The 23,723-nt window shown below is 38.0% G+C and overlaps 1 protein-coding gene across 1 annotated transcript in view; it reads left to right on the top strand.

Moving 5' to 3' along the window:
- Nucleotides 1–599: 599 nt before the first annotated feature.
- The window catches only part of LOC134753458 (IQ and AAA domain-containing protein 1-like), a 44,897-nt gene continuing 21,773 nt past the window's right edge, over nucleotides 600–23,723 (top strand). Inside the window, exons 1-11 of the mRNA XM_063689331.1 lie at nucleotides 600–604; nucleotides 4,217–4,319; nucleotides 6,167–6,274; nucleotides 7,456–7,513; nucleotides 16,958–17,036; nucleotides 18,216–18,341; nucleotides 19,167–19,284; nucleotides 19,420–19,568; nucleotides 20,444–20,594; nucleotides 22,383–22,550; nucleotides 22,896–23,053. Of these exons, the coding sequence (XP_063545401.1) occupies nucleotides 600–604; nucleotides 4,217–4,319; nucleotides 6,167–6,274; nucleotides 7,456–7,513; nucleotides 16,958–17,036; nucleotides 18,216–18,341; nucleotides 19,167–19,284; nucleotides 19,420–19,568; nucleotides 20,444–20,594; nucleotides 22,383–22,550; nucleotides 22,896–23,053 (1,223 nt within the window). The remainder of the gene's footprint in view (nucleotides 605–4,216; nucleotides 4,320–6,166; nucleotides 6,275–7,455; nucleotides 7,514–16,957; nucleotides 17,037–18,215; nucleotides 18,342–19,166; nucleotides 19,285–19,419; nucleotides 19,569–20,443; nucleotides 20,595–22,382; nucleotides 22,551–22,895; nucleotides 23,054–23,723) is intronic.

Raw genomic sequence — 23,723 nt, 5'->3', positions numbered from 1 at the left:
ATGCCCGCGTCGGTCTACATTTTGGAACGGCCGGATAACGAACTCCCTCCAATAATCTGGTTACAGTTGCCTCGGCCAATCACGTTGCGAGATTCCCGTAGCGTGACTGGTACGAACGCCGCTGATTGGTCCGTTTTGGCGGGAATGCTGGCATCATTGTTGTGACGAACGAGCGCTTTCTTGCGGCCATGATGAAAAACGAACTGGTTTGACGTGTTGATGGCAGTGACGTTGCTCCATCGAGGCAACCATCGCGCCATCTATTGGCTGCTTGAGAGACTTCTATGGCCGTTATTGACAGCAGTATTGGAGACATGAAGGGGGCTCCAGTATTGTGATTAGTTATACGAGGCAGTATTGGAGACGTGAAGGGAGCTCCAGTATTGTAATTAGTTATATGAGGCAGTATTGGAGACATGAAAGGGGCTCCAGTATTGTGATTAGTTATATGAGGCAGTATTGGAGACATGAAGGGGGCTCCAGTATTGTGATTAGTTATATGAGACTGATAAGTAGCACATAAAAAAAACTGAATGAAAAACAAAACGAGAAATTATGTGCTACAGTTAAAATGAGTCAAAAAACGGAACTGAATAAAAATGTGGTGAGACACGTTTGTGTCAAGAGAGTGATATGTAAATAGCACATTAAAAAAAAAACTGAACGAAAAAACATGAGAAATAATGTGCTACACCTAAAATGAGTAAAAAAAACAGTTAGAAATAGAATATGTAATAGAATATGTTAAGTATGATGAAGTATGTAAAGTGATGATGAAAAAAAAACTATATTTGATACAATCAAAAAAAAAAGGAATGTGATGTCGGATTTATATTAAAAAAAACTATGTATTTAGATGGATATATGTATATTATTCGATTTGAAATAATTATATGAATATATAGATTAATTCAATAGATAACAAGAAAATATGTATATATAGATAGACAAAGAAATTGTATTACATGAGTAATGAAGTATTTATAATTTTCTTTCTGAATGCCCGATGATTTAACATGCCGAGTGTAAGATTAGATGATAAACGTGATTAGTATGACTGTGCATGAGGACATGCACAATGTCAGGATGGGCGAGTGTAAGATTCTTTAAAATTACTAATTATTCGGAAAAGATTTCATGAAATAAAGAGTTGAATAATAATAATAATAATAATAAAGCCTCTTTATTCCCATATAACTTATAGCTACATGATACATAATTTAAATTTAATCTTTTTTTTTTTTTACTTAAATTATAGGGACCCCTATTGTAGGGTATAGGCCTCCTCCAGATTCTTCCACCTCGTTCTGTCCTGGGCTACTGTTAGCCAGTTTTTCCTGGATACTTTTATAATGTCGTCCGCCCATCTTTGTCGTGGATGTCCAATTTTTCTTTTCCCAACCGGACCGGCCCATTTGGTAGCGGCAAGGGTCCAGCGCTGGTCGGTGCATCTTGCTACGTGCCCGGCCCATCGCCATTTCAGTTTTAAGGCATGTTGTAATGCATCTGTCAGTCTTGTCTTTTTCCTAATTGTTTGACTTTTTATTTTGTGTATTTTTCTTAGGTTTAGGATGCTTCGTTCCATAGCTCGTTGACAACTTATTATTTTGTTTTTAATGTTTTTTGTATAGGCCCAAGTCTGGGACCCGTATGTCAAGCAGGGAAGAATACAGGTATCCATCACAGTTTTTTTCATACTTAGATTGTAGTCACCTTTCAGTATGTCTTTGTGCGCCCAATATTTATTCCAACTACAGGTAATTCGCCTATTCACCTCCTCTTCGTTGCTCGTCTTGGAAAATGATACCTGTTTACCTAAGTAAATGTAGCTGTCTACGTATTCTAGTTCAACGTCATCTAATATGATGGAACTTTTAGTGTCGTTCGTCATTATTTTAGTTTTATTTAGGTTCATGTGCAGACCAGCTTTCTTGCTCTCTATATTAAGCTCGTGTATCATTTTTCCTAACTTTTGGTCGTTTTCAGCAAAAACTACAATATCGTCTGCAAATCTGAGGTGGTGAAGTCGTGTGTTATTTATTTTGATTCCTTCTGTTGCCCAGTTCAGTTCGGCGAATATGTTTTGCAGGACGGCTATAAAAAGCTTAGGAGACAGTGGGTCGCCTTGCCTAACGCCTCTACCTATTTTAAACTCATCGCCTCTGGTTTCTAGCTTAACTCTGCTTACATTGTTTGAGTAGATGTTTTTTAAGATTCTAGTTATTTCTGGGCTTATTTTACATGATCTAAGAGCTTTCCAAATAAAGTTATGGTGTATGCTATCGAAAGCTTTTGTGTAATCAATAAAACACATATATAGAGTTTTATTAAACTCACTATATTTCTCCATAACTTGTTCCATAGTATGGATGTGGTCTATGGTCGAAAATCCGGAACGAAATCCTGCTTGTTCTACTGGTTGCATGCTGTCTATTTGAGGATTGATTTTGTCTTGTATGATAGAGGTGAATAGCTTGTACACAGTAGACAGCAGACTTATAGGGCGGTAATTGGCTATGTCTAAAGGATTTCCTTTTTTATATAATAGTATGATGTCCGAGCTGTACCATTGTTTAGGAGCTTGCCCTGTGCTTAGGACCATGTTAAATATGCACGTCAGTGGTTTAGTGAGTAATGGTGCTCCGATTTTGAGACTCTCATTTCTTAAGCCATCCGGCCCAGGGCTTTTTTCGTGCTTTAGTTTTTTAATGTGTTTCAGGACTTCTTCTTCCTGTATTCTGATAGCCTCGTTTGTGTTTGTTTCAGTGGTCTCCGTTTCTGTTCTCGCGTCGTAGATTATGGTAGCGTAGAGGTCTCTGTAGAATTCCGTAGCGCATGATAGTACATCCTTTCTCGTCATAGCTTGGTTCCGTCCTCGATTGAGGGTCTGAATCCAGTCGGAGTGCGTGTGTAGTTGTTTAAAAGCTCGTTTAGCGCTTCTGTATTGGATTAAGTTGACCTCTATGGTCTTTTTCTTGTGTAGGTTAAAGTCTTTTCGTATACACTTACTTGTTTGTTTGAATAAAGACGACAGTTCTTTTTTCTGTTCGTTATTTTTATTTTCCGTTTTCAAAAGTTCGCTACGTCTTTTAATCAGAAGTTTTGTAGTTTCGCTGAAGAAGTAGTAGGTGTGTTCTTCGTCTTGTTGCGTGTTTTCGATTTTTAAGCTATTTTTAATGCAGTTCTCGATAGCGTCGTAAAAGCTCTGAACATTTTCTTTATAGCTGCTCGGTATGGCATCAATATTTTTTCCGAGATTAGAAAGGAATGTTTTTATTTCATCTTCTGTTTCCAGTGACTTTGTTGAGTTTTTAAAGTGTTTTCTGTTCTTTTTTACATTTTTTAGGGATAATGTTGCTCTTACTATTGTTAAGAGTTGAATAATCATTGTCAATCTATAATTAATTAAATTTAAAAGTAAAGTTATTGATTGTTAACATTTGTAAATGGAAGGTAGTTTAAAGAAGAGATAAAATGCGACTGGCATGGTGGTTAACGGGCATTCGGTTACGGGCAGAGGTGAAGGGTGGACGATTGTGAAGAGAGGTGATTGGATGTTGAACTGTAATGGAATATTGTGATCAAGAAATATATTGTTGTTATGAAAGCTGGAGTTTTTCTTACAATTGTGTGTGGTAGTTATTACGAAAACCACTGCCATTCTGACCTTCCAACTCAGAGGGTAAGCCAGGCCCTTCGGGATTAGTCCGGTTTCGTCGCGATATTTTCCTTCATTGAACAGCGACTGATTAATATATGTCAAAATCAAAACCTTCCCTTGCTAGTGCGTCCTTAGGTACTGTCTCAATTATTTCTACCATTTACACGTAAATATTGATATAGTTCGTAGATTTTAAACAGTCCCCTTTCGGCTTATCCTTTGTCTATTGTTAAATGAAACCGCACGTGCTACTTACTAGCATAAAAAAATGGTATGGCTGTTTTAACCGGTTATTCAATTACCACTCTATGGAGATTGCAATAAGGTTTAAAATGAACTAATGGGAAAACATATTCCTTAGCTGTGTGGTCTTTGCGGTTACTGAGTGCCGGCAAGTCGAACGCTACAGAACCAGTCTAAAATGTGTCATCGATATGCGTAACAAAGGCGCGTTATCGGAGAGCGCACTTACACTGGTTTTTTTAGCGTTGGACTAGCCCGCGCTCGCCACGATGCACGAACCAGGTAAGGGACACCTTATAACTTTATTTATAGGTTATACGAGCTTCGAAATGAACTGGTCCTCCTGATAGTGAACGACTACATATACGTAGACACCGCCCTAATACAGCAGCATCTCACGCCACAAGACATTGAGGTATCCGCCGTTTTCTAACAAAAGAGTATTAGAGTTTTGAATGATTCACGGTTAGTTTCACTAGACTTATATTGACCGGGATATAGACAGTGAACGAGTGTGAACGCGACCAGACAAATAAGTGTTAATGCGACCGATGGTAACGTTGAAAGCGAACGCAGCCGACGCGCAAGAATGAGGGTAGACCGCGGTCTACACAACTTTGACACCCACCCGCTATCTTCAGTCACCCGTGAACATGATGCATGTAACTGCGTCGAAATATCGGGAGCTGATAAATAATACAAAAGGTAAACACGGTCTATATCCCGGTCAATATAAGTCTAGTGAAAAGAGTATTAAATTATCAGTGAATGGTTTCAATAAAAATAAGTAGTATTAAGTGCAGTGCAGTATTGAGTACAGCTGATTACGTCTATACGATTGCCTGGCACTTTTTGTAGGAAGGTCAACGTCAACGGGTGCTACCAACATAGCATCCTCTATCGAATATCCATCCGTTTTACACATGGAGACTATATAAAGGAGCCAAATCTCTATGTATGAAAAGTGTCCATCAAAAAACAGTAATTAGGCGGCGCCAGAGCCTAACTAACCGGAGACTGCCATAAGAGATTGGCATCCTTTCTATACCATCCATAGTTTTACACCTATATTCGTGTTTTTTTCTCTATCGAACGAAAGTTGTTTAATCAGGTGTCGAATCGATGAAGTTACTAGAGAGAGTTTAATTTAGTATTTATATAAGTCATATGGTTTATATACTCTTTTTTAGGAAACTGTAGGTCTATAAGTCTATTAACCTATATTGTAACAACTTATTAATATAAGAGACTGTTTGTTTCTAAATAAAGAAAGAAAAAGAAATCTAATAAATAAGAATTTACTTCCTATCATTTACGGAATCTGTAGCCGCCGTGTCTCGACGACTCAAATAAAGGCTTCGATATGAAGTTAACACCAGTAATGTATGATCATTGTCAAGAGGGCGCTGTTCATTCTCATGTATAGGGTCACAGTTCAGTATAGTATGAAAAAATTAGTTCCAGTGAAATTCCGCAACATGCGCGTGATCATATATTCCTGGTCAGGCTTTATAATTCTTCCAAGATACTGGTTACAAAGAGTTCTTTGACCAAACGGTTAAATGTAGAAGTGGTGGTTATTGTATGGAGGCTGATAGAATCTAAACTCTAATTTATAATTAAATTCTAATAATATAACTTCACTTTTTCTCTTCTCCGTGTGTTTTAAGAAACTAAACAAAGCTAAAAGGATACAATTATATTTATTTTAAATGCTAGAGTATGCAAAAGGGAAATTTGACTTCTTTACATATTAGACTTATATTGACCGGGATATAGACCGTGATTACCTTTTTACCAACAAGTGTGAATGCGACCGTTGGTAACGTTGAAAGTGAACGCAGCCGACGCGCAAGAATGAGGGTAGACAGAGCGCTGTCTACACAACTTTGACACCCACCCGCTATCTTCAGTCACCCGTGAACATGATGCATGTAACTGCGTCGAAATATCGGGAGCTCACAAATAATACAAAAGGTAATCACGGTCTATATCCCGGTCAATATAAGTCTAGTGAAACTAACCGTGAATCATTCAAAACTCTATCTCTTTACATATTTTCCATTATTAAGGATCTGAGTGAGGTTAGTTTTTTGGAATTTAATTACAAATCAGAGTATAAATGTGGATTCGTCATGGAATGTTTGAGTTAGTTTATTGCTCAGCTTTTGCCGCCTGACATCGACACCATTATAACAAATTTATTCAAAATTGAAGCATGATACGATAGAGGATAAACATGCAACCATCATATTGATACAGGTGGTAGTTCCATGTCACTTTGCGATGGAAGCGCGGAAAAATTCCATAGAAGAACTACTCCAGGCAATGTGGGCGGAATCTATTCAGAGGATGGCTGCGCCAACAATGGTAAGGCTTCAAAGATTTTATTTCAGTTTAAGAATAAAGAAAAGATGTGTCCCGCCGAGTTTGTTGCCGGTCCCATATTGGGATACCCTCCTACAATTTAGGAGGGAATTAAATCTTCTCGGGTCCGTGTAGGGTTGGAGCCGGCGTAGTTTTTATCGCGTATATATATATATCTTTACTTGAAAATAATTGTAGTGTATAACTAGCCTTATGAACCGATTTTGCATGTACAACCAACCTTAAAGTTTATAGTCTATGATTGTTCATTATTTTAGTATGTGGGTATTTTTGCACTTTGTAATTTTTCCTCAGTCACCCGTTGACCACGAACGCTGTAAAGGGTTCGAAACGTCGGGATGTATTATAAATTTAATATACGCGATATAATCCGTTTTCATAGTTTTATTTCATGAGTAACTATCGCGGTAACCGAAGACAATATTAAGAATAATATGTTTTGTCCCATAGCCCAGTATTTAGTCCATCGCGGTACAAGTCAAATAATTTAACTGTAGTACCGAGTATAAATATCTAAACTTGGTAGAACAAAGTCATAAAGTGGAGACTGCCTTGAGATAACGATTTTATTTACTTAGTACGTTTCCGAGACTTAAATCCCGGAAAAAAAATATCGCTATATAGTCTCCACTTTATGACTTTGTTCTACCAAGTTTAGGTATTTATCTCAGCCTCTTACGATTACTGGCTGACAAGGTACGACATTTCGTACATATGTACCATTGTACATAGGTACTGAAATTAAATCCTTAACTGTACTCTACCTGTCCCAATTTTTTGAGCGTATGGAATCTTTTAAGGCTAACTGCCACCGCCTATACTTTAAGGGCGAGTAGATCGTACACCCAGCCGCAAAAATGCATGATCACTTCATGAATGAGTTCATCAATAATATATCTATACAATGGGGTTGGCAACTGTCAAAGGTTTGCAGAGATGGCGCCATCATAGCTTGCCCCTTTTTCTACGAGATTTGGCTTAAAGGGCTGGCATCCAGGGCATTAAAAAAAACATAAATTTGACACAATTCTAGGGATTGACAGGGCAAGCTATGCTGGCGCCATCTGCTAATTATTTCGATCGGCCAACCCCATTTTGCAGTTCGCGTCATTTGTTTTAGTTAAAAATTTAGTCATTATTTCAATATAATCTTGATTATACAGGTACACAAATCGACTAGCGCCTTATACAATCGTCAACTAAGCAGCGAAGAAGCCGTAGGTATGAACTGGTCATTTCTTAAATATTTAGAACTACACCCATCGGTCAAAACATATTTGGTACGTCACGAGAAAATGATGCGAACGGAGACACCTTGTCTGTAATTTTAGTAATCTGCCGATTTTTGCGGGGGAGGGGAACATCAAATGTATACGTAACGTAAAAATAGCCATGTCAGATAAACGTCAGTCAGTCTATACATTGTGTATGACCATTTTCCGTCTATTTTCGACATAGAGGAACGCCTGTTAAATGCTATTCCTTAGGTTAACAGTATCCTTACTTAAATCACAGAATAAGTAATAGTATTATCATACAGAACGGCCACGCACCGCCCCGCCCAGATTCGAATTACCTCGCCCCGCGACAGCAGTTTGACGGCCTTTTGCCGGCCGCTCAGTACTATTTTTAAGCAACTTACACTATGAAGCATGAAGCGTGTACAGACGTGCCGTTCACACATAGAAACGCAAGTGATTTTTGATGTATAGCGTGCGATGTAGCGCGGACCCCTGTGGTTGTCGTCAAGCTCACTATACTTATTAACCTATCGAATGAGCTGATGCTTTTACTGAATGAGCTGATGCCTTTACTGATACTGGAAAAACGATATGTAAACATACTGCATACCTATACGAGGCCTGGACGTTAGTGAGATGACGATAATTCATTGCTGGTGTCCTACTTTGTTACCTACGTATAACATGAGTTAAACCTGATTATCCATCTGGTTACTTGGGCTTCATAGTCGCCTCCAACCTCCCCTTATAGCGACCCCTTTCCGCACACTAAGTTTACCTTAAGTTCATATGATGAGTGGTTACACTTTCTCGTAACTACAATGTGTTCTATAATTCTAAATTACTAATATCTTGGGACGAAACCCTTCGTATAATTATTATTGAACTTCACTTACATTAGCCATGAACCCTCGGATCACTGTTAACACTCTGAATACTGATATCACAATGAATGTTAGTCACAATCTACAATAGACACCTCATTATTCAAATAACACCATAAGAAACTCCTTGAATAGATCCTAAAGCAAATATCCCTCTTCCCGTCGCTTTGTTCGCACCCCAGCTCCTTTTCTTACTGTCGTTCGCGCGTATACCCTCTTGTTTTACCCTTAAAAATCACAACAACCTAGAAGCGGTTATTTCACTTAAACGTGACTACGAGCGCCATCTACTCCATGACGTTGGCAGCTATTAGCCGATTCGCGATATTCGCGACACTCGCGCCCGCAGGAAAAAGCTACTCTTTTAATTGAAGTTAGATGCCAATAGGCAAACATGTAAATAAATCAACAATTAGATGATAATTGAAACACCAATAAGATTGAGTTGATGATAAGAACACTAATGTGAATTATAATGTATTTTAGCCGTTCAATCTCGAACTGCCTCTCTCGGCTTTTGCGCTGTGTATTGGTATGGCCTGAGATTTCGTATAATTTCTGATGACGTTGTAGAAATGTGCTGAGGCACGCCGTTTCTGAGACTGATCTGATTGTTCATCTGTATTTTTGCTGAGCTGATAAAGAATCCCTGAGACTGGTCTGAGCATTCATCAATGTTTGTGCTGAGCTGATTAATAACAGGATACTGGGACTGGTCTGAGCATTCATCAATGTTTTGTGCTGAGCTGATTAATAATATGATCCTGGGACTGGTTTGAGCATTCATTAATAGTGTTAAACTGATTGAAAGCAGAATTCTGAGATTCGTGTGAGCGTTTATTGATGTCTGAGTTGAGCTGAGTAGGATCACGGCTGCGGTTTATCATCTCTGGTCCGTTACTGGTCTACCTATGACCAATGGTATTACTCACACTCTAGCGCGTTCTGTTCCAGATTGCTTCGAGCAGTCCTTAGTTACAATCTAGTTCACGAGAAAGATACAGCGTCATACGACCTAATATGTCAGAGAGTGGCCACGCAATTTGATATCAATCATCGGTGTTGTTAGACTGTGAGAACTCCGTTCGCGATATATTTTATCTATGACTACCATCTGTGATGTAATATGCTGCTTTGCTCTTATGATATCGTTAACATCTTATTTCACTACTTCAAGTGTCACAACTTTTACTACAGCAGACGTAAACATAATGACCAGCATAATTTGCGTGTATAATTAAACAACCGCAACTTTATTAAACACCGCGTCAACCGCGTGATCGAACTGAACCCACGTTTTTATAAGCACTCCCACACACGTTTTATAAGTTATTACACAGACAAATGCGACCGTCTTATCCGACCGGGAAGTGTATGTAACCTAAGTTCCCACTTCTCTTTACTGAATACTACTGGCAGTAATCTACTATGTCAAGTATTTTAATCTATTCGCTTATCCATTATACCTAAGTAAATGACATATCCATCTCTGGGTGTACCTACTTCATATCCGGTAGCCCTCCCAATCCAAGGAAGAAACACGCTATTCTTATATGATCACAAATCAGAATATAAAATAGAACCTATCTACAACTTACGAGAGCCACATTCTTTTTTATTTTATTAAGCTAAGCTAAGGATTATCAGCCGACTTGCCAAATCAGGCTGTTATTTCGGACTGTCAAATCCAAAACAAGTGATGTGATGTAAGTTCATTCTGATTTATCAAATATATATTGTGGCCAAAATAACTGCGGTTTTCATTTCTCTAATCATTTTCTGGTGCTTTTATTTTTCGCCTGGTGTGAGATAATCTGGTTTAAATAATTTGGTACAGTCAAATCGTCAGCCTCTATTAGGTCTAAAAGCCATCAATGCATTTAACCTAAGTTACACTCAAATAATTGAAACTAAGTACCTACATTATTTTTAATTAATTACAAAACCTGTAAACAACTCTTTTTTACTGCGTTACATCCCCGTGTACATAATCAGTCATGCTAAGGACCGTAGAAACAGCATAGCAATAGTAATACATATACTGTACATCCGAGGTGCCTATTAATTACGACTTTACATGCCTATTCCATAATTGATGTAATCGATCAGATCTTAAATTAAGTGTAATAATCGCCAACTTACCGTACTACGGTATTTTAACTGCTGTGTCTATCAAACTGATCCACTTTGTTTCCTTTATTCACGAATTTTCACATCACAACTCGGTAGCAAATACTCAACGTGTGGCAATTTTGGCGCAGCGTCTGTATACTCTTTATGGACATGTGCTTTATTGACTTCGCAAAGGCTTTTGATTTCCTTAACTGGAGTAAAATGTTCAGGGTTATGAGCGAAATGAGGAGACCACATCACGTTATCTTTTTATAGTTGATCAACTGTTCAACTGTTCACTAACATCGGTGAGTACATAATGAGTAGGAAGGCTGTGAGGGTGGTGTCTATGTCTGAGTTGGTGGTCAGCTAACCAATAACCTCCGTTTTGCAGATGACATGACTATATTAGGTTAAATGTCTGTGGAAAATAACTTGCGGTTCTGCTTCAAAAATTAAGCATGTCAGTAATTAGTCCATACTCAGGATTCAGACCAGATCCATACCCTAGGATCAATAGAAATAAGACGAAGTTGATGAATGTCGATCCAGAATTTTATTTTATTCTTGAGGCTTGAGGATAATTGAGGTTGGTTTACTTGGGATTTTAAATAAGCGACGATGGCGCCTGCGACCAAAGCATGGCCAGAAGAGCTCAGATGGCCAAAGCTGCAGATGGCTGGGATGGGCAGTCGTACCTCGAATACCAGCAGTATTCAAATTAGTCATAAGTAGTTATATAATTGTAATACAATTGTATTGTGATATGCCCATTATGTTAACTTTTTCAATTAAGTATTTCTATTAAATTTGACATTTTACGAGTATATTAATTTAGATTTATTGTGTGTAACTATATTGATATTAAATTTGCACGCTTGCATGCAAGCTAAATACATGAACTGTAAAACAAATGTATTGTAACATCCCCAAACTGTATCAGTGCATATACATAATTTCTGATTTCTGCAGTGAAACGACTCGACAGAGAACATAAAACAAGGATTAGACTAATACGGACGCCTTATTCTCTCGTACTTTCTGTAAGTACGAGTACATGTCCGAAACCTAGACCATTACAAACTGAAACCCATCATAGGACAGATGCATTTGAGATGTGGTGCTGGCGATGAATGCTTAAACGCACTAGGTGCAATTGCACCAACTTTCGACGAACTCAACGTCAAACCGAGGTTATCCACTGTTTGTACCCATCGCGTACTTAGTTTCTTCGTCTATCGAGGCAAAACAGGACCATGTAGTCTGCAGAAGCTCATAATCACTGGCCACATGGCAAGGAAGCGTAGGGATGGACGTATGGCCACACGTTGGGCGAACAGATAACATTAAAGACAAAGTCACATTACAGGCTAGCATACCTACACCGAGCCCAAGAAAGAGCGGCTTAAAGAGCACTGGTGTAGAACCACACAGTACAGGTGTTCAACTGTTCACAGTGACATATGAGGATACGGCAACGAATAATACTGATAAATCAGTCTTGTGATCATTGCTGCTGTAGTAGTCGTGCATAAAACAATTACCACGTCCTGAACAATACGATATTTTAGGGCAATATTATAATATTAAAATTAATGAAGAAGGATATCGCACTTCCTTATAATATGAGTAATATGACATCTGATTTTAATTGTGATCCTGATTTATGTGTAGCTCCAGCCTGCATTTTATATATCAATCTGATTAAATCTGATAAACAAGCGAACAGTTAATGTCACGTTCATACGCCAATACTTATTTGGCTCATGATTAAAATATTATCTTCCTTTTACTATAACATAAAAAGTTTAATACTTAATTGAAGTTACCTATAGCCCTTCTTCACAGGTTTAAATCGAAACATTATATGTTAAAAATTATGTTCACTTGCATCACAATGTCTGTTGTGAAAGACGACAGACAACCCTACGTGCCAAAAGTATGCTTTTGACTGGTTTTCAATAACAGGCATTATAACTAATATTACAATCACCTAATGTTGGTACATACTGTATTAGCCATACTATTGTATTAACATCTAAGCAGAACTCTGTGTTGAGATAGATAAAATGCTAATTTCTAGCTCAGTGTTGAAAATATACTGTTACTGTTTCGTCTAGCTCTAGTATTATTGCAGTTTACTACACAACAGTTATCGTGACCCATTTTTATCGTAAATATGATTTTAAAGCAAAAAAAAACGTGAACAAATTAACTGAAAAGTATGGGAATTGACACTGCTTGCAAACATGTCATTCTTGACCACATCAAGCGCTGCGATCGTTTCGGCTTCCCCCACCATTCGCTTTACATGCATCGAATACCTACTGTTCCTTTTCGTTAGACATAGGTAATATACTCTGAAACATTACTCTTGTATCTTTGTCATTAGGCCATTATTTAATTTCAGAACTACTTGCACGGACTGAGATAATAATTACTATCATTGTTAAAAATACGTTATCATATTAACTAGTTTGCAATGTGGTAGGTACCATCATAATACTTTTATAGGTTTAATGGTCTGAGACTTTTGCATAGTAAAATAATTAATAATAATGTATAATATTTACTTAGATTAATTTCACTAAAGGTCCTTTTTAATGTTTCCAAACATAATATTATACAATATAGGTACTATCTGAACCTGTGCTGCAGCTGAGAGCCTGAGCAGCTTTAACATTTCGGATAGGTGGAAAGCGGAATGGTCTGCTTCGGCAAAGTCATATATCTGACCTGACTAAAAAACCAAAAGGGTTTGAGCTTCCTCGGAAAATCTGACGCCGCCTGAACAGGCTGAGAATCAGCCTGAGCCTTGAGCCTGCTGAGGATCTGAACACCTTGACACCTGACTTGGTTGCTTGGCTTGGCAACTTCAAGGCTACACTGTGATTGGCCTCAATGTATAACATGCCATACGAATAAATAAATACTAACTGAATTCATTCTGTTATCCCGTTTATTAAAATAACCGAATACTTGAGAATTTCCTCTCTAATTCAGAAACTTTTCCACCATGCTCTTGCTACCGTCTCTTTAATTATTATGAATACCTATATAGGTTCATATACTCCTATGTACATCTACGACAAGTATACTCGATTGGGTAGGCGACATTAATTCATTTATGTATTACTCGGTTCCAATTCATTTAACAAATATCTACCACCTTAAATTAGATTAAAGTATGTATTGTGTACTTAGAAGTATCTAAATCATTTAGCAGATAATATAGAAATCACTAGCCCATTCAATCAGTATGCCTTCCATTTGAAACCTTCTCAATAATTATTTAGTTTAGCATTTTTAACCCTTTACGTTTGGGTCATCGCATGTACATAGGTACATACAACAACAACAACAACAACAACAACAACAACATGTAACAATTGTTATCAATAAATATTTTCATTTTTATTTTACACAATTCAGAAGTTTAGTTAATCTTTATCTAATCGCTAATCTATGGACTTCCCATACTAAGAATCAAGAATCAATGGTTCAATAATAATGGGAAGTCATTATACCTTAGGGTAAAGTGTATTGCTTCGCTGCAAACATATTAGCGGTGGCTTATTTATACCACAGATTTGCCTTTGTCATTTACTGTTTTATCCAAGTTGATATTACTGATTCTCTTATAACAATCTCTAGATTGGAATGTTAATTGGGAATAAATCGAGATACTGTGCTGTGCTACATCAAGAGAAAACCTTTTGGAACCTTAATGTAACGCTGATTAAACGCAATCCATAAAGTGAATATTATTTAAAAATAATTAATGCGTTTACAATCCCTTCAACCATTTATTCTTTCAGAGCAGAAATATCATGCGGCATGCATGATATTTTACTTATTGAGTACCTATGTTACTACTGTTAAATCCATTTTTGGCAGTTTGCTGGTGCCATTAGTCGGAATGGCTGCGCGATTCTGATTGAGTCCCAGTGATGGTTCTGGTCCTTTGAGTTTGGGTAGCCATGTGCATTGTACATATGACATCAAATTGTAATCTGATTTCAATTGCCTCCTGCATTTTTACTCAGGCACATTACAGGTTACTACAACTAAATGATACCAACTTCTAAGAAACCAACTCGTTAGGTACAATTACAACTGTAACAACAAACAACATCGAGGCATGAAATTCCATATTAACATCTCTTATGATATGAGTTGTTCTAGTCCTTCAAACGAGGTGAAAGGGAAAAATTCGAATTTGGAATTAAACTAAATGGTTCTGATTTTAGCTCAGTGAAAATATGGATGCGCAAAAGATACAATTATAATAGCCCGGTTTGTTTGTCTGGAAGATATCGCTCTTTAACGATAAGACCGCCTGTTGTGTACCATAGTTTAATGAAGTTTATTTGTACTGTATTGTTTTAAACATAAATATTTGTACATAAAACAAATTTTGTTTCATTCTAAAAGAATATGTAGGTACGGATCATATAAGTATAAGGAACGATATATTGTTGAATCTAGTTCCTATACCTAACACATTAAACATGATACATTCGTCTCATATAAAGACGCGCAATATATTTTGTTTTTGAATTCACCACACTTGCGCGCACGACTAGTTAAATCAGGGCTGAGCTGATAATTTGGATGAAGCGGGAATTATGCAAGCAATGCATGTTATAGAAAAGCATGCAATCCGGTAAGAATGGACTTGGCACAGAACATCATGATTAGGCGATCTAATTCACAAAATATTGTATCTCACCAATTTAACTAGATCCCGAAGTAATAGAAAATATACCAGATCTGAGGTCAGACCTAAACTGGTTTGCCAGCTAAGCAACAACAGTTGCCAAGTCATAATATCAACTACCCGCATGATAAATAAACTTTAAATTTGATACTATTAACTATTTGGCTACACAGAACAATGAATGTGAGATAGTGATTCTTATTATTTTAATATGAAGATCTTAATTCCTGCAACGTCACAAATAAAGTTGCAAGGTCATAGAAGTCATAATTGTCACTAGGAACCCTATTTCTAAACAGATGTAATTAGTAAGGTCAAATTGTTGATCAACTGCATAATTTGAATCTTGTAGCTCAGGTAATAAATTCGCTGTTTGAAAGGATTCATGCTGGTTCACAAATCGACCAGCAAATTTTAATTCAAAAGTCGTAAATGTTTATTAGTGCAGGATTTTGTCAAAGAAATCTAAACAAGCAAAGAAACTTGTCAACTACATAATCAATCATAAATATGAAAATTAAACCATGTTCGTGTGAACATGACCATAACAAACACCTAAATTTCTTCCTTTTCAACTTAAATTTGTTAGGTAATATGAGCAGGTATGGAAACGCGCGGTGCCAATCATATGAGCAAAATTTGATTATTCACAACTTTGGGAAAAATCAAGTTGTTTTTATCAAATATTGCCATTGGAGGGCTTCTTCACTTTTTCTTTGATATTTCCGTTTATATTGAATTATTGCTGATTAAGTGTAAAGTTTCTACTGCTTTAATGAAACATGTAGGTAACTGGTTTCAACATAATGAAATGTGAGATTTGAGCTGTTCCATGGCTCGTGTTGAAGGTGAAATATTACCAAGTTATTGCTTAAAAACTGATAATGTACACCTGTCTTACAGGATTCATGGTAAACATACCAAACCTGATGCCATCCCAGCATCTCCACCATGTCGTCAAGCTCACTATACTTATTAACCTATCGAATGAGCTGATGCTTTTACTGAATGAGCTGATGCCTTTACTGATACTGGAAAAACGATATGTAAACATACTGCATACCTATACGAGGCCTGGACGTTAGTGAGATGACGATAATTCATTGCTGGTGTCCTACTTTGTTACCTACGTATAACATGAGTTAAACCTGATTATCCATCTGGTTACTTGGGCTTCATAGTCGCCTCCAACCTCCCCTTATAGCGACCCCTTTCCGCACACTAAGTTTACCTTAAGTTCATATGATGAGTGGTTACACTTTCTCGTAACTACAATGTGTTCTATAATTCTAAATTACTAATATCTTGGGACGAAACCCTTCGTATAATTATTATTGAACTTCACTTACATTAGCCATGAACCCTCGGATCACTGTTAACACTCTGAATACTGATATCACAATGAATGTTAGTCACAATCTACAATAGACACCTCATTATTCAAATAACACCATAAGAAACTCCTTGAATAGATCCTAAAGCAAATATCCCTCTTCCCGTCGCTTTGTTCGCACCCCAGCTCCTTTTCTTACTGTCGTTCGCGCGTATACCCTCTTGTTTTACCCTTAAAAATCACAACAACCTAGAAGCGGTTATTTCACTTAAACGTGACTACGAGCGCCATCTACTCCATGACGTTGGCAGCTATTAGCCGATTCGCGATATTCGCGACAGTGGTTAAATCTCTACCTATATTTGGCTGTTGCAGTTCCCTTGAAGAGCGAGTCAGTTATCGTGCCCGAGGAGTACATACGAGCTACCATCATCCAAGCACATGAACGATATAGGTAAGTCCTTGGTCTCCAGCTGACGCAGTAATATTGAATAGGAATTTACAGCGTTAATCGGAGGCCGAGACCTAAGCGTTCGCTTATTACAACCAGGGATGTTGCGGATGCCGATTTTTTGACATCCGCGGACGCGGATGTCGAGATTAGGCACATAAAAAATGTAAAATATTACACTAGTAATTTTTATTATTTGAATTTTAAGAAACTTTTAGTATTTGAACAAGAATATAGTTGCCCCACAATCGCATTACTATACTAAAGTCCAAATAAAACAAACTTTTCACTTCTTGTCGCTGTCCGTCATAGGCTAAAGTGCTCGATCGACGAATCACAAAAACGAAACGAGATTCCTATTGGCTAATGACGAAATTACCTAGCACTTATGCCGCCGCTAAGACGTTCCTGTACCTACCTGTTCCACATCCGCATCCGCATTAAGCTCCGCATCGATTTAATGCGGATGCGGATGCGGATGTTGAAAATAACGCGGAAGTTCCGCGGTTGCGGATGCGGATACGAATATTCGCAACATCCCTGATTACAACCTGTAACTTGCAATGTTTTTTTATTTTATATGTTTGTTCGGGTTACATTTTGCAAGCTAAATTTGACCCACTCATGAGCTGAAACTTCACGGGTGACGATGCAATATTACACCGAGCCATCTGATGATGGACAACAGGAGGTGGCCATGGGAAGGAGGTGGGTGGGGGAGGTGGTAAATTTCATCGAAATCGTTAGAGCCGTTACCGAGATCCTCGAAATATATATAAATATAAATATACTGTTGATACTCATAAAAAATGTACCTACACAGTTTACACAATAAAGATTTCTGATTTCTGATTTATATATAAATAGATAGATATATACAAGAATTGCTCGTCTAAAGGTATAAGATATAAAATAATTAAAGGAAAAAAGTTCGAATTTCAACACTCGCATAACTATCGTGAGACATATTTCAAAATATTTATCAGTACGGTTTTTACTCACTATTATTTTTAGTCGCTTTTAGCGACGTTTCGGATGCTTTGGGAATCCATCCTCAGGCACGAGTGTCCGCGGCGGTTGTACGTCGTGCACTAAAGCGACTTAAGCGACTAAAAATAATAGTGAGTAAAAACCGTACTGATAAATATTTTGAATTTCAACACTCCTTTTTTCCTATTTCAGACAGTATTTCGTGAGAGACTACACATCCAATTGTATAAGGAGACGAACGTATTTCGCCAAAAATGTGGAGCCTGCCCCGGAACCCTTGAGGATCGCAGCCGCGAGTCTCATCCAAAGGGTCTATAGGTATGTAGTAAATAGGTATAGCTGGATCCCAGGAACCTGTTTTAAGAGGAAAGGGGACAGCTCCTTCGTACAAACCAAAGATAGATATAACTCCGTAATAGATGGATACAGTCTAAGGAAAAAACGTGCCTCGAAAATCAAGAAAATTTGATTCTCGATCAGATGGCGTCACTACCTTTGGCCTACTCTCGTATAGAGGGCGTTGACGGTTTCGTTAGTTATTTATAATTTTAACGCATATCAGTGAAAAAACATGGGTCAAAATGTTATAAAAATAATTAATGCAAATAAAAAAATCATTTATCCATATTTAAATACATTTTAATGTATTTTTATAAATCTTCATTTTTAGTTTTAAAGTATATCGATAGATGGCAGTGAATTTACTGTGGTTACAAAATTTACTATGACAGTACCGCTCTATCTTATTATATCCTCTTTGGTACAAACGCAGTCTTCATTTTACAGTTGTAGTGTATAATTATTTTCCATCGTATTTTCACGGAAACGTACCAACGTGTATTGCTATTTCAGTCAGTCTCGGTACAAAAAGTACTGACGTTGACTGAAGTAGCATGACAAATACGAACGTTTCCGAGAAAATACGATGGAAAACAATAGGGATGTTGACATGAATCGCGAATATATAAAATTTCATGTTTTTTTTAATACTACGTCGGTGGCAAACAAGCATACGGCCCGCCTGATGTTAAGCAGTCTCCGTAGCCTATGTACGCCTGCAACTCGAGAGCCATTACCATACCAGCCAGCCAGGCAGTTTTTACCATAGCAGGGAATATTAGAATATATCTTGTTTATTTTTAGGCGGTTTATGGAAATCAAAAGGCAAAGAGTGCAAGAACATAAGAGGGATATTTTATTGGGGATAGTTCCGGATCCGTGGCGCGAGGGTCAGCTGGACCTCAAAGAAGAAACTAAGAAAGTAAGGCCATTACTGCTCTTAGATATATTGTTTTGTTACATACAAAATAATTTATAGTGAATACATTTTTCACCTTACGCCCATGTTAGGTATGTAATATATATACTATTGTCATCCATAAACATATAATTTCAGCTATACTCATTGCGATGTCGCATCAACGAGAGAACGAGACAGAAGTATATGGAAGAGCTGGACAAAGAGAGCACGAGGCTGATCATGTTGAAGAGAGACTTACAGATTGATGACATCACCGACCATATTCGGGAGTGGTTTAAGGAATGGTATGCTGGTCTTCTGTATTTATAAAGAATATTATTATAAATAATAACTCTATCTAATCAATCCATACAAATTTTAAATATACTAAAAACACTCACAATACTCGTTCAGCCAGTACGTACTGGCTGCACCATACCATAATACCATAGACGGCGGGCGGCGCTTGCAGTGCCGCAGACACTCGTGCCTGAGGAAGGGTTCCCGACGAATCCAAAACATGTCGCCTCCTGGCGCCTCATGGGCCCTACGGAAGACCAGCGCTGACTTTATAGCTAGCATTATCTTAGCTGAGTTGGGTCCATTTCGTGATGCACACTGCACACTTGATGATTTCTTCTTTTCTTGCTGTTGTTGCCTGTACATGTTCGTACTTGTGTTGTGATCGTCAGGAATAAATATATTTTATCGTTTTTATCTCTTTAAGCTTAATCATGTAGGTAGAGCATACGGATAAGGCCTTTTCTTGGTTCTCTGCCTTTTCGCCGAAAATTGTATTGCAGAATTTCACTTGGCAACCAACTTTTCGCCAAAGTTTCATTTGGTCGAATTTCATTTTCCAACTTTACATAAATAAATAAATATAAATATTAGGGGACATCTTACACAGATCAACCTAAGCGAAGCTTGTATTATGGGTGCTAGGCGACGATATACATATTTATATACATAGAAACCACACATGACTCAGGAACAAATATTTGTGTTCATCGCACAAATGAATGCCCTTACCGGGATTCGAACCCAGGACCATCGGCTTCACAGGCAGGGTCACTACCCACTTGGCCAGACCGGTCGTCAGTTCTGTTGGTTGCCAAGTGAAATTCGGCAATACAATTTTCGCCAAAAAGGGAGTACAGCCCTTTGCTTTGTTGTGTAGGTTGTACGGATACGGCTTCCTCCCCGACTACCCATATGATGCTGAAGGCGGTACCATCATGGTGATACGAGGACAGTATCCCACCGTAGCAGAGAAGATAGAGGCAGATGAAAAACTGGCAGCTGCTACCAAAGGAAAAACTAAAGAAATGGTGACTGACCCATGCCTCCAAAATATATCCGCCATAGACTTTCTGTAATTTGATACTTGTTGATAGTTGTTGTTTGATAGTTGTTGTGGCCCGCGTGTCTCCTTAAGAGTCCCCGGCAAGCTCGGCCGAATTGCACCTTTCCATACAAACGTAGTTAAATGCTAGATTTGTTCCTTTCGGCCGCCATCGCAACTGTGTTTCACAACCAGTTGTCTATTAGGATTTTTTAATCTTTCATGGCAACTAGTTGTGATAGAAGAAAATTTATTCCTGTTACACACCCAGTTGTGTATAAGGAAAATCTCAAAAAGGCTAGTTGCTACAGAAGATTTAATTTTCCTTGTTCACAACCATAGAAGAAATTTTTATGCTTTGTAATTTTGTTCGGCTTCGGCCTTCACCCAAACTTCGGTTCCCAAAAACAAATTAATAAAATGCTAATATAATATAAAAAAATATCTGCTTATCATAGAGCACCAACCGCTTTTGTGCCTCTGGCTTACAGTTAGAGTTGCCTTTGTCATCAACCGTGTCAGTTCAACATCTTATTGAACAATTAACAAAATTATGTCATATATTGAATGTCAAACTTCACTTGGGAAAAAATGGCTAATTTCGATTATTCTCCGCGTTTGTTAAGAACACCAGAAGATCGAAATGCCTGCATCTTTGGTGGATGCAGTGAAACAGCTATTGAAATAGTTTCAGATGGATTGAGAAGTAAATTGCTAATTAAAATGAATTTATTTAGCAATTTTTTATGTTTCCCCGGGGACACGGGCTTGCCGATATCATCTTAGTCCAGACCAAAGTTGGGAAGAAATCGTGGAAGCAGACGATAATTTGACTGATTTTAATAGAGAGCATTGTGAGGACATCATTAAGCTCATGAAAATTGGAATCCTACTGCCCGTAATAAACGTTCTGCGGGATATATTTTGATTTACACAAATTACAAATTAATATCATTTTTTCAAGTTTCCTTGATTCCTCATTGACGCAAGACGATTTATTTATTAAAAATATATTGATGTATTTTGAATGTACAAATGTAGTAGGTACATAATTGTTTTCCATCGTATTTTCTCGGAAACGTTCGTATTTGTCATGCTACTTCAGTCAGTGTCAGTACTTTTTGTACCGACACTGACTGAAATAGCAAGACACGTTCGTAAATTTCCGTGAAAATACGATGGAAAATAATGATGCACTACATCTGTACTTATTTTTAATCTAGGAATAAAATATTACAGGAAATAGTTATTTGTTATGCAAGGCTGCAAAGTGGTTATTTGGCGTGAGTGTTGAAATTGAAAGTTGAGCGAGCAAAGGAATCTAAGATTGAACCATGAGCGAAACGAATGGTTCAAAGATAGATTCCTGTAGGCCGAGCACATGATTGGCGCGACAGTATCTCGCCGCGAGATAGACTACCCGTCTTTTACTAACTGTATGAATTAAAGGGGGACGGGTAGTCTATGTCACGGCGAGATACTCTTGCGTCAATCATGTGCTAGTCCGGCTGCGCGTAGCGAGGCTTTCAAGACACGAGACGCCAAATAAATTTGCAGCCGTGCGGAACACACAACTTTTCACCTCACTACAGCGAGAAAAATGCGAGATGCAAGCAAAAAAAAAAAAAACAAAAAAAACTACGTGGTCTTTTAGATCCAATGAGCTCTATATTTTTACTAACATATCTTATTGTTACTAACATAGTTAATATTGTAAACAAAAATGAATACCCGGTGTCTGAAATAAATATATTCATTCTTTCATTGTATTCAGTTGAAAGCAGAGAAGAAGCAAGCGAAACTCGACGCCATCGAGAAGGCTAGAGCTCAGAAAGAGACAGAAAAAAAACTGGCCGAGCAGGAACACAAGTTGAAGAGTAACCCGCTGAGTGACCCGGGATACAAGATGATGCAGTCTCACCATATGGAGGACTTACATCAGGTATATTGCTAATAAGACTTTTTTAAGGATATTTAAGCGAAATTCGACGCTATCAACAAAGCTAAGGTTCTGAAAGAGGTGGACAGGACACTGGCCAAGCAGGAACACAAGCTGAAGTGAAACCCGCTGAGTGACCCGGGATACAAGATGATGCAGTCGTACTATATGGAGGATTTGCAATTAAACTACCTTTCCACTGACGTAATAGACGACGAAAATAATAGTCTTTTTGGTAACAAAACCGATTGTACAGAGTAAGCACTCTTCTCTTCTTAATCCTCTTTGATATAGAACCCTGATAAATTGTTTTTTTTCTCAAGATTAAACTTACAATGTTTTTTGTAGGTTCTTCAGCGCTACAACGGCTGCTGGTCCGTCTACGATAGCTTCCAGCCAGAGTTGGACGGCGAGGTGGTATATGGCTACATTCGCTTCATCATGAGTGAAGACGTGATGAACCAGCTCCATGTGGAATGCCGGCAATATGTGGACGAACTTATGAGGTCCGATTATTTCACTGACATACATACATATGTTTCCCGGAGGAGTAGGCAGATACCACGGATTTCCACTTGCTACAATCCTGACATACCTCCTTCGCTTCCTTCACTTTCATAACATTCCTCATACACGCTCGCCGGTTTAGGGTGCTCTTGACCTGGCCTTTCTTCAGGATTTCCCCGATCTGATCAGAGAAAGTCCGCCGAGGTCTGCCCCTTCCAACTCCCGTTTCTACCTCTCCCTTATACAATCTCTTTGTTAGCCTTCTTTAATTCATTCTCTTTACTGACGTGATCTTCTTCTTCTCTTCTTCTTCTTCTCTCGTGTCGAGGTTCCCCTAAACAGTGGATGCCCAGAAAGCAGCGGTGCTGACAGCCAGGACCGTGGCGTCTCTCACTGACGTGATTATAAAACTTGAATTGCAGTTCAGACACTAAGACATTGTCGACTAGCAGTAGTCAGCAGTACTGAGAGTTCCGCTACTTGACGCTAGATGTAGACTACGAAAATAATAGTCTTTATGGTAACAAAACTGATGTATGGAGTGAGCACTCTTGGGTCCCTTTGTTTGACATAATTATTGAAAGTCATAATGTAATTATTGTCAGATTATCATTAGTCATAATTCTGAAACCGTTAACTTTTCAGGATTTTCGTAAGGTTATCCTATAG

This window comes from Cydia strobilella, chromosome 27, assembly GCF_947568885.1.
Source record: "Cydia strobilella chromosome 27, ilCydStro3.1, whole genome shotgun sequence".
In the NCBI taxonomy this organism is placed as follows: Eukaryota; Metazoa; Arthropoda; class Insecta; order Lepidoptera; family Tortricidae; genus Cydia; species Cydia strobilella.
The sequence above is the reverse complement of the archived record's forward strand: the minus strand, read 5'-3'. Positions and strand labels throughout refer to the sequence as shown.